The 14,246-nt window shown below is 43.5% G+C and overlaps 1 protein-coding gene across 1 annotated transcript in view; it reads right to left on the bottom strand.

The window, feature by feature from the left end:
• LOC124798496 (lysozyme-like) overlaps positions 1–14,246 on the bottom strand; it is a 40,015-nt gene that overhangs the window by 14,936 nt on the left and 10,833 nt on the right. The window contains exons 2-3 of the mRNA XM_047261934.1: positions 3,003–3,094; positions 2,826–2,889 (exon numbers count right to left, since the gene is read on the bottom strand). Of these exons, the coding sequence (XP_047117890.1) occupies positions 2,826–2,889; positions 3,003–3,094 (156 nt within the window). The remainder of the gene's footprint in view (positions 1–2,825; positions 2,890–3,002; positions 3,095–14,246) is intronic.

Raw genomic sequence — 14,246 nt, 5'->3', positions numbered from 1 at the left:
TTCTCACATTGTTGTCTAATATGTTCATTCTTTCTCGGTGTGTGACCTGCAGTCTGAAATTTAGTATCCCACGCCGTTTTTCCCTTATACGATTCAAAGACCCACGTTAGTAACATCCTGAAGATAGATGTGCTTTTAATGTTTTTCATCTGCGTTCAGTCACTTAGTAGAGGGCGGGATTGAAAGCCTCATTTAGCATTCTGAGTTAGGTTTTCAGTGATGTCACGAGATGGATTAACGAAAACTCCCGGATGACTTCTTGGAAAAGTTACGACCACCTTCGTTTATTACAGTTTCACATTTAAGCATAATCCCCGTCTCTAGTAATCTCATCATTGACGAACGTTACACTATTGCCGTCTGCTGATAAACAAGTTAGCTCGCCAAAATATCGCGCTATATGGACAGCACCACTAGCTGAATACCCAAACAGAGTTCAAAATAGAGACTGAGCGAAATGTAATGTAGGTAAAAATGGTTCAAATGGCTCTGAGCACTATGGGACTTAACTACTGAGGTCATCAGTCCCCTAGAACTTAGAACTACTTAAACCTAACTAACGTAAGGACATCACACACATCCATGCCTGAGGCAGGATTCGAACCTGCGACCGTAGCGGTCACGCGGTTCCAAACTGATGCGCTTAGAACCGCACGGCCACACCGGCCGGCTAATGTAGGTAGGTGACATCAGGAAGCATACGAGGTCTGTTCAGAAAGTTCCACAACTTTGCCTGCAAAAATTTTCTACACTTACCTTTTACTTGTTGTGCATGGTCTCCTTCGAAATAATCTCCTGCACATTTGATACACCACACCCAACGCCGTTTCCAGTTCCTGAACCACTCTTGGTATCCTTCTTGCTGGATCGCGCGAAGCGCTGTCGGCGAATTTTCTTTTATCTCGTCTATCATTGCAAATCTTCGCCTTTCTAACAGGGTTTTCAACTTCGGAAATAAAAAAAAAAATAAAAAAAAAGCAGAGGTCAGGTCTGGAGAGTAAGGAGGATGAGACAGCACAGTGGTTTAGTTTTTTGCTTAACAGTCACGCACCAACAGGGATGAATATGCGGGTGCGTTATCGTGATGCAAGAGTCGTGAATTGTCTCGTCACATTTCAGGCCGTTTCCTTCTCACATTTTCTCGCAGGCGTCGCAACTCGTTCCGATAGTACCATCGATTAACAGTTTGTCCCTGTGGCACAAATTCATGATGAACAATCGTTCAAAGTCAAAGCTATCAGCATGGCTTTGACGTTTGACCTGACCAGATGAGGTTTTTTCGGTCTCGGAGAACCTTTCCCGACCCATTGTGGAGACTGAACCTTGGTCTCAACGTCATTACGTCTTGACGCACGTCTCATCATCAGTTGTGGTTCTTTTAAGAAACATTTCGGTCTCATTTGTACGATCCGACAGTTCTTCACAGACTGCGAGGCGAAGGTCTTTTTGGTTTTGACTCATGAGCCGTGGAACGAACTTGGCGGCAACACCGTGCATTCCAAGATGCTGTGTTAGGATTTCATTACGTCATCCAAGTGAAATGCTGCACTCGTCTGCAATCCCTCGGACAGTCAGTCTTCGAATCGCATTCACAATTTCGTTGATGTTCCTGACATGAGCGTCGTCGGCAGACGTCGAAGACCGCCTTGAATGAGGATCATCTTTAACTTCCGTCCAGCCATTTTTAAACCGTGTGAGCCGTTCGCAACACTTGAGTATGGCTTACACATTCGTCACCGTAGACTTACTGCATTGTTTGGTGAGTCTCTGTAAAGGTTTAGTGCTTCTCTAATTCTGCTATCTCGAAATGCGCAAACTGTGCGACACAACATTCTACTAAACACAGCACTGAGCAATAACTAACAGACATACAAGAATGAAAGTTCTGGCAGTTAGACTTGAAACCCAAGCGTGTGCAGGGATGCCAACCGCACCTCGCTGCAACGCGCCATTGGTGCGAAATTACGAATGTTCCAGAATTTTTTGAACAGACCTCGTACATGCAGGAGCAACAGGATTCGTATCGCTGGACGCCACTCCTCTCTGGGACTCCTTTATCTTTTAGTGGATGTTAAACGAATGACGATGATTGCAATGTTACGGTATATTGATAATTTTTACTTATGGACCGTCAGACAGCAACTGAATAAAACACAATTTTAGTGCCATACGCGTTTCGCCTTTATTTTCTGCAAGGCATCATCAGTGGCCTGGAATATGTACATATGTTTGCTATTTAATTTACATTTTTGTGACTGTACCTATAGGTTATAAACAGTTCTGGTGGTTTGGTATTTCCTATTAAGTAGTAATGTTTTGAACTGTACTTACAGGTTGCGTGGACAATTTCTTCCATATTACGCTCCTGTTGCATTTTTGGTGTTGTTCTTCTTCTTATGAATGCCAGTTTGCGGTTTTTTTCCCACATTCCACAGCACTATGAACTGAACGCTTGCTTCAATGCAATGTTTTGGTTTCTGTTGCCGACTGTCAAATGTTTTTGCCAAAGATCGAATGTTATTGCCGAACTTTCGAGTGTAATTATTGAAGTATCTGAGCTCTGTTTGTGTATGCATTTGTGTGTGCGTTTGCGTGTGTGTGTGTGTGTGTGTGTGTGTGTGTGTGTGTGTGTGTGTGTGTGTATGTATGGTGCAGACGGTCCATAAGTAAAAATTATCAATATACCGTAATATTACACGCAACTAAGGAAGACAGGACTACAAAAGTTGAAGATGATTGCAATGATTTATGTATGGACGCTGATGACCTTGTTGTCACACTATGTAGGACAAACAGCTACAGCAGCATTTAGTCTCGCGTCTTACCTTCACATTTGAGACGGCAGTCACCTGCCACTTTGCCGATGCCACACCAGTACTTGCTGTTGATCTGTGGAACAGAAGGAGTCAGCCATGAAATACGTGCCTTACTGACAATTATAACAAGAAGACGAGTGGGAGAACCGGTTGTCCAGTACGGATGGGAGGCAGTAGTCCACTCACCTGGAACAAGCCGTAGTCGTAGCTCCCGTTCTTGTTGCGAGGGCCCCTCTTGTCCGTTCTGCCGCCGCTCTCAGACTCCACCAGGCACACCCCTGCACACAAGACAAAAACGGTACTTGTTACGTGTCGGTTGCAAACAGCCGACCAGTCTGGTCAGCAGTATCAATACATGTGTCGCGAAATTCAGCGATGAAGTTTGGTTGAGGCAGTCTCAGCCGTAGCTTTTCAGGCAAATCGAACAAAAGTGCTACGGCACACGGCTAGCCTAAACGGAGACAAAGGAAAATGAAACAGTCCCCCACCGCTTATCGCTCGGCTGCGCTATTATGTTTTGGGTCCTCTAGAGGCGTACTAAGGTACCGTGGGGCGAAGACTTGAAGGTTTGACAAACTGCCTACTGGCTTCTGTCTCGGGTTCTTCGGCCGACGTTCATCTGACGATTTTACTGACGTTTCGCCAGCACGAGTGGCTGGTATTGTCAAAGCTACACCCTCCATTGCCGGTGGTGAACTAGAGCCGAGCTCGCGGCCGCAGACTATATGTACCTGGCGCGCCAACGTCCGAGGGCTTCTCCGCGGTCATTTCCGGTGCGGTTCTCCTCTTGCTACCTGCGACGGTCGTTCGCTGCAGTACGGGAAGCCAGGAGCCGTTTACCTTAAGGTTTTCCTCTTTCTTGTTCAAACTGTTCGCGTGTTTTTGTGTTTCTACAGCTTCTCTGAACAAGCGCGTTTGATAGTGCTTCTCTACAGCCACAACTTCCGTGTCGGCGACTGATTTTCCAGTCATTCCGACATAAATTTTTCCGCATGTACATGGTATACGGTATATTCTCGACGTTGGAAGTGGGTCCCTTTTCTCCTTTGCCGATATAAGACACTCTCTGATGTTCCTTGTCAGTTTGAAAATCGTCTTTACGCCGTGTTTGCGCAATATACGGTCGATTCTGTCCGTCACTCTGGGCGCAGCACGCACTGAGTGAGACCGACCACGAAATAAAATTCGCCGACACGGAAGTTCAGGCTGTAGAGAAGCACTGTCACACCCGCTTGTTCAGAGAAGCTGTAGAAATATAAAAACACGCGAACAACTTACACAAGAAACAGGAAAGCCTTAAGGTAAACGGATCCTGGCTTCCTGTACTGCAGCGAACGACCGTCGCAAGTAGCAAGAGGAGAACCGCACCGGAAATGACCGAGGAGAAGCCCTAGGACGTTGGCGCGCCAGGTACATATAGTCTGCGGCCGCGAGCTCGGCTCCAGTTCACCACCGGCAATGGAGGGTGAAGCTTTGACAATGACAGCAACTCGTGCTGGCGAAACGTTAGTAAAATCATTAGATGAACGTCGGCCCAAGAACCCGAGACAGAAGCCAATAGGCAGTTTGTCAACAAGTGGCCACGAAAGCCTTAACAATTTTGTACTTGAAGGTTTGCCAAGACTGCGGACAAGTACCTGAAAACTATCAAAAAATTAACTACGCAACTCTGTAATGTATCCAGTTTATTGGATGGTGAGCTCCGTGGCTGCAGATTATATTATTTTAATAAATACAGCAACCAATCACTTTCTTGCGTGTTTTTTATTTAAGTTAATACGCATTTCGGGCTGTAACCTCAGGGCCATGGTGTTGTATTGTGCTAATAATCATGATTTCATCCCAATCGACGCCCAAGTCGCCGAAGTGATATCAAATCGAAAGACTTGCACCCGGCGAACGGTCTACCCGACGGGAGGCCCTAGTCACACGACATTTACATTTACCTGTCTTCAATTCGCGTAATACATATTTAAGTCTTCAGTCACTACGTAGTTACACCATCGACTGCAAGTTGGATTCTGTAGCTGCCCTGCGCAGAATAACAGTTTTGTGTAACTACTGCAGTTCGCGGATTGTTTATTTATGATATGCAGCTTTTTAAGTGTACTTACTTTCTACTGTGCTTATTGTCATTCCGATTTTCGCGTTTATGGACGTGGCACAAACACTTTTTTTACTCCTTTTTTACATAAAAACAACCCAGTGTCCGCCATGTTGCCGACTGTCATCTTTGTCTGCATCCGAAAAATACATTTATGGTCAAAGATTATCTTTTGCTTACAGGTTCTGCTATGGTCAAAGTTCTAGGTTGCTCATAGGTTGTGTATGACTAAAAATAACTGAAATTGTTTAGCATGAATGTGCTAAGGTACTGTAAGGTAAGGTAATAGCATGGCTATTAAATAAGCGCATTAGTGACTGTTTAATTAATTTTATGGAATATTTAAAAAATAAAAATAATGTACTTCTACATAGTCACTAATACACTTGTTAAATAACTACACAGAGTACTCAGCATATTCATGCTGGATAATATCAGGTATTTTACTCATGTAGAACCTATAAGAAGTATATAACTTCGACCATAGCAGAACCTGTAGTCAAAATATAATCTTTGACAATAGATATATTTTTTGGATGTAAACAAAGGTGTCAATCGACGACATGGTGTATGCTGGGCTCTTTTTGTGCCAAATAGAAGTAAAAAAAAAAAGTGTTTGACACATTCATAAACGCGAAAATCGGAATAACAACAAGCATAGTAGAAAGTAAGTACACATAAAATGCTATGTATCATAAATAATCAACTCGCGAAGTGTAGTAGATAAACAGAATTGTTATTTTGCATAGGCCACAGCAGCATCCAGTTTGCTGTCACTGTTGTAACTGTGGACTGACTGAAGATGCAAATATGTATTACGTTAATTGAAGATGGGTGAAAGCCGGGAAAGCGAATTAGCTTAAATAAAAAAAAGATAAAGTGGCTGATTCCTGTATGTACTAAAATAACGTAACTCTTATGTTTTGGAGATGATACTTAAAACTTTTCTAGGTATGTTAACGAATTAACAACTGCCCGTATACATACAATTTATTATAATTACGTATCTTGCGCTTGCAATAACACTGTGTTTGAATTATCGAACGTATGTCCTGTTTATTATGTGTCCTGTGCTACAACAAAGAACCCGACACTGCCACTCAGCGTTAATATGTCTATCAGAAATTTTATGGAGGTTTGTATTGTATTGTATTGTATTGTATTGTATGTATGTTAACCGGGGACCTAGAAACGACGGAGAGGCTCCGTCCCCGCCGCAGCCGCATTGGTCCACAACCCCACGACGACTACCGCAGCCCACTTCACCCCTCCGTCGCCCCACACCGAACCACTCTTTCAGGGTTATTGTGCGTTTCGGCCCCCGGTGGACCCCCCAGGGAACGTCTCACACCAGACGAGTGTAGCCCCTATGTTTGCGTATGGGAGTAATGGTGGTGCACACGTACGTGGAGAACTTGTTTGCGTAGCTTATGGAGGTTACTCAGTCTGCCTTATCTACCAGATGCAAGAGCTTGGGTGTAAACTGTGGCTGGAGTAACTCCCACAGCTCAGGCAACGCTACTTGAAACAGTAGAAGCTGCAACTCGATAGAAGGCATAAATTTTGTAGTACTTAATGTAGAATAAAATTATCAGTTTAAATGTGAATTGTGACACCGTGAAGTTTAAGTTTTTAGAGAAAGCTCCTTATAGTGCATCATCAAGTGGCATACTTGTTTCAGAATACACTTCTTTCAAGTCCAACAATAATTTTTAAATATCCTTCCTCCTACCTCCATCGTACTGACGTTCAGAAATCTGACGTGTGATAACAAATTCTATTTTTCATATGAATGTAACGTACTGCTCGTATGAGAAAGCGTGCGAGCATGAAAACATAGGCACTCTGTAACGTGGCGACGGTTACGATAAAGCGGATGACTAGTTCCCTGTGCCTCTTTAAATATTACAGTTTTATATATACAGGGAATGGACCACGGCTGTTGACCGTGATCATAAACTCCCGAGACGTACTACAGCCACCATTCCACTCTATGTTTGCCTCGGTCATTAACGGCAGGAAGCTAACGAAGGTTTGTTTGGGTGTGAATTACGCACCTCGGGGAAAGGGAGCCGCCTTTATGCCTTTAGAAAATTCAATTCGACACACCAAAGAAATAGTTTTGTCTTGTTTATACTTACGCTTTCTGTGGGCTCAAGAAATGTAATATGTTGCTCATGGTGGTATGGTTGAGAAACTGTTGATTGTAGCTTGGGTATAAAAAAAAGGCTACGAGTAACCATATAAGAAATAGAATCAGTGACACGAAGATCGAATCGAACAAAAATAGAATCAGTGACACGACGATCGAATCGAACAACAAAACCACTTTGATTACAACATAAATACAAAGATATTTTTACCGAGAACACTACAGGGTGGTCAGAAACAGTCTGATAAGCTTGTAAGGGTGTTGCAGGGGAGGTTGAGCTGAGAAACAATTGTTGAGAAAAAAATCGATATGTTGCGCGGTTTGTGAGTTATTTAGCATCGAAGTTAGCCAATCAGGTCGTTGCGCACGCAAATTCGAGGAGGGAAAAAAAAAAAAAAAAAAAAAAAAAAAAAAAAAAAAATTTTTACTCATCTAACTTAAATTCATCACTTCGGAAAAGCCAGATCTTAACTGGTAATGAGTATTGTAACAGTTGCTAATTCACGGACTCACAGATGTCACTGCATTACCATATTTTAGCGCCTGGCGGAACAAAAGCTTGAATCTCCGCTCACGACGGCCTAGTTGGCTAACGTCAATCTAATCAACGTATCGAATTTTTTTCTTAACAGTTATTCCCAGCACAACCTCCCCTGCAACACCAGTATAAGCTTTTCATACTGTTTATAACCACCCTGTATATCGACACAAAGGAAATTTCTGCAAGTTTGCAAGTGTTTGTCGTGTCTGACTAATGCCCGCCGTCTTTCAAACTTAAAACTGAATTTGCTTGCTTTTTCGTCATTGCTCCAACCTTCTGACTTCCATTTCAATTTCCTCGCCTCTTCCCTTACTATTTTTGCCCTCTAGAGCTCCCTCTAGTACCGCGCAAGCTATTACCTAATGTACTGCATTCGGGAGGACGACGGTTCAATCCCGTCTTCGGCCATCCTGATTTAGGTTTTCCGTGATTTCCCTAAATCGTTTCAGGCAAATGCCGGGATGGTTCCTTTGAAAGGGCACGGCCGATTTCCTTTCCAATCCTTCCCTAACCCGAGCTTGCGCTCCGTCTCTAATGAGCTCGTTGTCGACGGGACGTTAAACACTAACCACCACCACCACCTAATGTACGACTACGCGTCCCTTCTTCTCATCAGTGATTTCAATATGTTCCTCTCCTCACCGATTCTGCTAAGAACATCCTCATTTCTTATCTTACCAGTGCACTTAATTTTTAGCATTCTGCTGTAACATCACACCTCCAACACTTCGATTCTCTACTTTACTAACTCTCGCACTGCTCGTGATTCGCTTCCTTTCAGTGCCATGCTCAAGGCGTACATTCTCGGAAATTTGTTCTTCAAATTAAGGTCTATGTTTTATACTAGCAGACTTGTTTTAGCAATGAGCGCTCTACCTACCTGTGATAGTCTCATCTTGTCTTCTTCGCTTCATCTCTCACGATTTGTTTTGTATCAAAAGTAGTAGAAATTCTTCACTTCGCCAATCAGGCGGTCCTCACTTTTGATGTTATGTCCATTGGTAATCTTAAACTGATGAGCCAAAACGTTATGATCACCTGCTTAATAGTTTGTTTGTTCCTCTTTGGAACGAAATATAGCACTGATTCTACATATCAGAGATCCGACAGTTTGTTGGTAGGTTTGTGGAAGTATGTGGCATCAGACGTATAGGCACAAGTCATGTAATTCGCGTAAATAACGGGCCACTGACTTCCGTACGCGGTGATGGCGCCCGATAGCGACCCAGATGGGTCCCATAGGATTTACATCAGGTGAATTTGGTTCCCGAGACATCAACTTGAGTTTGCTGTAACGCTCCTCAAGCCACTGTATTACGACTATGGCTCCGAGACATGCACAATTATACTTCTGAAAGATGGCATCGCCGTCGGGGAAGACATCGACCATGAAGGGATAAAGGTGGTTCGCAACTGACAAAGGTGGTTCGCAACTGATAGCGTGTCTTCGATTACTACCACAGGTCCCATGCAAGCGTAGGATAATGTCTCCCATAGCATAGTACTGCTCCCACCAGCCAGCGTCCGTGGCGCGCTGCACATTTCGAGCCGCCGTTCACCTCGATAATGGCGTTTGTGAAGACGACCATAGACCTTGTGTAGCAAAATTGTGATTCACCCGAGGAGCCGACACGTTTCCATTGATCGACGGTCGAATACCGATGATTCCGTGCCCACTGCAATCGTAATTGATCATGTCGTTGAGCCAACATGTGAACACGTAGGGGTGGTGTGCTGCGGAGCTCTATGTTCAACAATGTACAATGAACGGTGTGCACAGGAACAGCTGTGCGTGCGCCGGCACTGTGCTCCTTCCGCAGAGATGCCACAGATCACCATCTATTCTACTTTGCGGAGCAGACAAGCCTCCGAACTCCAAGTTCTGTGAAGTCATGGACGTCCAACCATTCAGTGCCTAGTGCCCGATTCACTGGCCTTCTACTTTTTCGTAGAGCTCACGTTAGTAGCACGTGAACATTTCATCAACTTCGCCGTTTTCTAGATACTCTTTCATAGTTTTCCCTTTGTCAAAGTCGCCTGTCACAGTGAATTTCCCCATTGCAGCCCATATGGTCGGCAGGGTGATCCCCGGAGGCGTCTGTTCCGCTTACATACTTTTGTTACCACGTCACGTGCCCGCAAGGCCACCAGGCGACATCCAACTTCGCGTTGGGCTGTAATCATAATGTGTTTATAAAGGAACGTCGTTCCCACAATCGCTGGGATTTGATCTGACTCCCCGAACAGAATCTGAACACGTTTTGCTCAACCACAGAGAGACAACGATATAATCTACGGTCCGGACCTGGGACGATTTCACAAACTTAGGTGTGATGCTCACGAATGTCCTGACACCGAGTTCGAACAAGCATCCCCAGTGGTTGTTAGTAAGAGCAGGAATATCTTTGGATGTGACAGAACACAAGGAATCTTTTACTCTTGGTTATGCCTTTAGACAAGCGTTTTATAAATTTTCCCCAAGTTATGGGCTATTTAGACTGATGTCTCCAAGTAATTAGAGGCATCCGACTGTTCCCTGACAGTTTCTCACGGTTCGTTTACCAAATTAATTTACAATCTTGATCCAGACCATTATGTCTTCCTTGAAGCTCAAGGGTGAATGAGAAGAGATAGAGGAAGGGAATTGCTCATAGGCTCAGATTGCCTAAGTGCCCTCCTCAACTTTAAACTAGACTTCGTCCGAACAGGCCTTGGAAGGCCCAACGGTACCGACCGGCCGCCGTGTCATCCTCAGCCCACAGGCGTCACTGGATGCGGATATGGAGGGATATGTGATCAGCACACCGCTCTCCCGGCCGTCTCACTTTATGAGAACGGAGCCGCTACTTCCCAATCACGTAGCTCCTCAGTTTGCCTCACAAGGGCTGAGTGCACCCTGCTTGCCAACAGCGCTCGGCAGACTGGATGGTCACCCATCCAAGTGCTAGCCCAGCCAGACAGCGCTAACTTCGGTCATCTAGCGGGAACCTGTGTTACCATTGCGGCAAGGCCGTTGGTAGTGCCCTCGAGAGTATTCAACAAATGTATCCAGTCAAGACAACGATTCTGAACACCCAAGGTAAACTTTTATAGTGGCAAGGGAAAGAGTTCTCATTTATCGTGGTATGTGTGTACATGGGAATAAGCGACACATGACGACTTCCTGCCTGGAAGATTATAATTATTAATATACTCGTAAATTATTACGTCGCTCGTTGTATAATTAACTAATATTGCTAATATTTAACAAGGAAACAAAAATTGCAAATGTTCAACGATTTGTGAAAATAGTTTTCGTTTCTGTTCTGACGTTTGACAGATACCTTTATGATAGATATTAAATAACTCCCTTCCATTTTTCGGGATTAATAAATTCACGCGTTCAAATACGACCTGCATGATGTCGACGCTTTTGTTTCTGCTGCTAGAGAACGCGTATAAGTGGTGAGAGGGCGCGGAGTGGGGTAAGCCACGTTCGACAACATAGCCGTCTGCCCGCCTGAACTGTCAATATCAGTCACTCGTCTCACGGACTATAGTGCAACGAGTAGGTTAAAATTTGATGTACGGTCCTGTAGTTACACAGAGAGGAACAGACTTGCAGAATATTGACTGGCATGCAGAGCTACATCAGAGCAGTCTTAGGACGGAATACCACAACGACAAGGCATTTAACAGGATTTGTGAAAAACAGGGATCATTTCCATCCATTACGCAGTAAAAGTATACGGAAAATAGAATTATGAAAGCCTTGTATGTCGGGGAAAAAGCATCGATTATATCGACGTACGAACACTACACATCGGTTTATGATTATTGTTATGATTTCTTTAAAATATCGATATTCCCGGTCTATAATTTTATCGTTGTCATTTCTAACAAGTGCTGATAGCTGTTTGGTGTTTAACGTCCCGTCAACCATGGAGTAGTTCGTGACTGAATACAAGCTCTGATCGAGAGGAAAATTATTGTATGTGTATATCCATTACACCTCTATATGGGCTATATCGTCCTGTTGTAATAATAACAGCACGTCTTTGATTCGTTCGATGTCTTTTGCCTTGCCTACTTAAAAGGACTGCAAAGTCTGGAACAGTACTCGAGAATTGGTCGCATCAGCGTTTTGTATGCAATTACGTTTGCTGCTCTTTTCCAGAACCATTTCAACATATTCGAGTCTTCGATTCACGTATCCTAACAGAGATTTTTACATGTTCGTTCCACTTCGCATCGCTTCTTAGTATTACCCCCAAATAAAATGTGACGTGCTCAATGTACTGGGTGATCAAAAAGTCAGTATAAATTTGAAAACTTAATAAACCACGGAATAATGTAGATAGAGAGGTAAAAATTGACACACATGCATGGAATGACATGGGGTTTTATTAGCATAAAAAAAAGTTCCCAAAGTGAGAGACAGATGGCGCTGGACAGCAAAACTGCTACCGTGACGGGTGAGAGTACGCCGATATGTTATACAATCGCATCATCCCCAGCCTGGCTGATAAACTTCTGCTGGAACGTACAATGTTTATGCAGGAAGGCGCTCCACCACATATTGCCAGACACGTGAAAGATCTCTTGCGCGCGTCGTTTGGTGATGATCGTGTGCTCAGCCGCCACTTTCCTCATGCTTGGCATCCCAGGTCCCCAGACCTCAGTCCGTGCGATTATTGGCTTTGGGGTTACCTGAAGTCGCAAGCGTATCGTGATCGTCCTACATCTCTAGGGATGCTCAAAGACAACATCCGACGCCAATGCCTCACCACAACTGCGGACATGCTTTACAGTGCTGTTCACAACATTATTCCTCGACTACAGAAAGTAGTCCTGTTGTTGAGGAATGATGGTGGACATATTGAGCATTTCCTGTAAAGAACATCAACTTTGCTTTGTCTTCCTTTGCTGTGCTAATTATTACTATTCTGATCAGATGAAGAGCCATCTGTCGGACATTTTTTGAACTTTTGTATTTTTTTGGTTCTAATAAAACCCCATGTCATTCCAAGCATGTGTGTCAATTTGTACCTCTCTATCTACATTATTCCGTGATTTATTCAGTTTTCAAATTTATACTGACTTTTTGATCACCCGGTATATTCACCTCTAATCTTGTAATCGGATTCTGTCGGAATCTTCGCCTTTTTCACAGGCATTATCTTGCGTTTATTTACGTTGAAAGAGAGCTGCCACTTATTATTCGAAATGAAAGTTTTATCCAAGTTTTTTTCCAGTGTATTCCGATCGACCAATGACGATACTTCCCTGTGGACAATGACAATATGGTAGTTGCGCTGATACATTCTGATGAATCGTATTCCTATATTGGAAACATTGGAGGTACTATTCCGTTTCCTTGTGTCACTTACGACGCTTCTCTCACTTGTGCTAACATTCGCCGTACATTATAAGGCGCTGTATTATATTTGTCATATATACATCGAGCATATCTGGGTAGACATTCCATATGATCGTCTCTTGGTTGATACTGGTTGGTTTATTAATCTTGTTTGCACTTCATTCAAGCTTTCATCCGGAAACAAATTTTCTGCTTCATGTGAGTCTGTTAAGAAGCTTTATCCCTTTACAAATAGAAAGAAAGGCGTCGGAAAACCTTAACTTAGTCGATTAATACAGGTGAAGACCAGAGGCTTAACAAAAATATGGAAACGCCGTGAGAAATCCATGCTTGAACGTTGTTGTTGTTGTGGTCTTCAGTCCTGAGACTGGTTTGATGCAGCTCTCCGTGCTACTCTATCCTGTGCAAGCTTCTTCCTCTCCCAGTACCTACTGCAGCCTACATCCTTCTGAATCTGCTTAGTGTATTCATCTCTTGGTCTCCCTCTAAGATTTTTACCCTCCACGCTGCCCTCCAATACTAAATTGGTAATCCCTCGACGTCTCAGAACATGTCCTACCAACCGATCCCTTCTTCTAGTCAAGTTGTGCCACAAGTTCCTCTTCCCCCCAATTCTGTTCAATACCTCCTCATTAGTTATGTGATCTACCCATCTAATCTTCAGCATTCTTCTGTAGCACCACATTTCGAAAGCTTCTATTCTCTTCTTGTCTAAACTATTTATCGTCCACGTTTCACTTCCATACATGGCTACACTCCATACAAATACTTTCAGAAACGACTTCCTGACATTTGAATCTATACTCGATGTCAACAAATTTTTCTTCTTCAGAAACGCTTTCTTTGCCATTGCCAGTCTACATTTTATATCCTCTCTACTTCGACCATCATCAATTGTTTTGCTCCCCAAATAGCCAACTCCTTTACTACCTTAAGTATCTCATTTCCTAATCTAATTCCCTCAGCATCACCCGACTTAATTCGACTGCATTCCATTATCCTCGTTTTGCTTTTGTTGATGTTCATCTTATACCCTCCTTTCAAGACTCTGTCCATTCCGTTCAGCTGCTCTTCCAAGTCCTTTGCTGTCTCTGACAGAATTACAATGTCATCGGCGAACCTCAAAGTCTTTATTTCTTCTCCATGGATTTTAATATCTACTCCGAACTTTTCTTTTGTTTCTTTTATTGCTTGTTCAATATACATCGGCGATAGGCTACAACCCTGTCTCACTCCCTTCCCAACCACTTATCCCTTTCATACCCCTCGACTCT

Source organism: Schistocerca piceifrons, chromosome 5, assembly GCF_021461385.2.
Source record: "Schistocerca piceifrons isolate TAMUIC-IGC-003096 chromosome 5, iqSchPice1.1, whole genome shotgun sequence".
In the NCBI taxonomy this organism is placed as follows: Eukaryota; Metazoa; Arthropoda; class Insecta; order Orthoptera; family Acrididae; genus Schistocerca; species Schistocerca piceifrons.
Note: the sequence above shows the minus strand (reverse complement) of the source record. Positions and strands in the feature narration are given on the sequence as shown.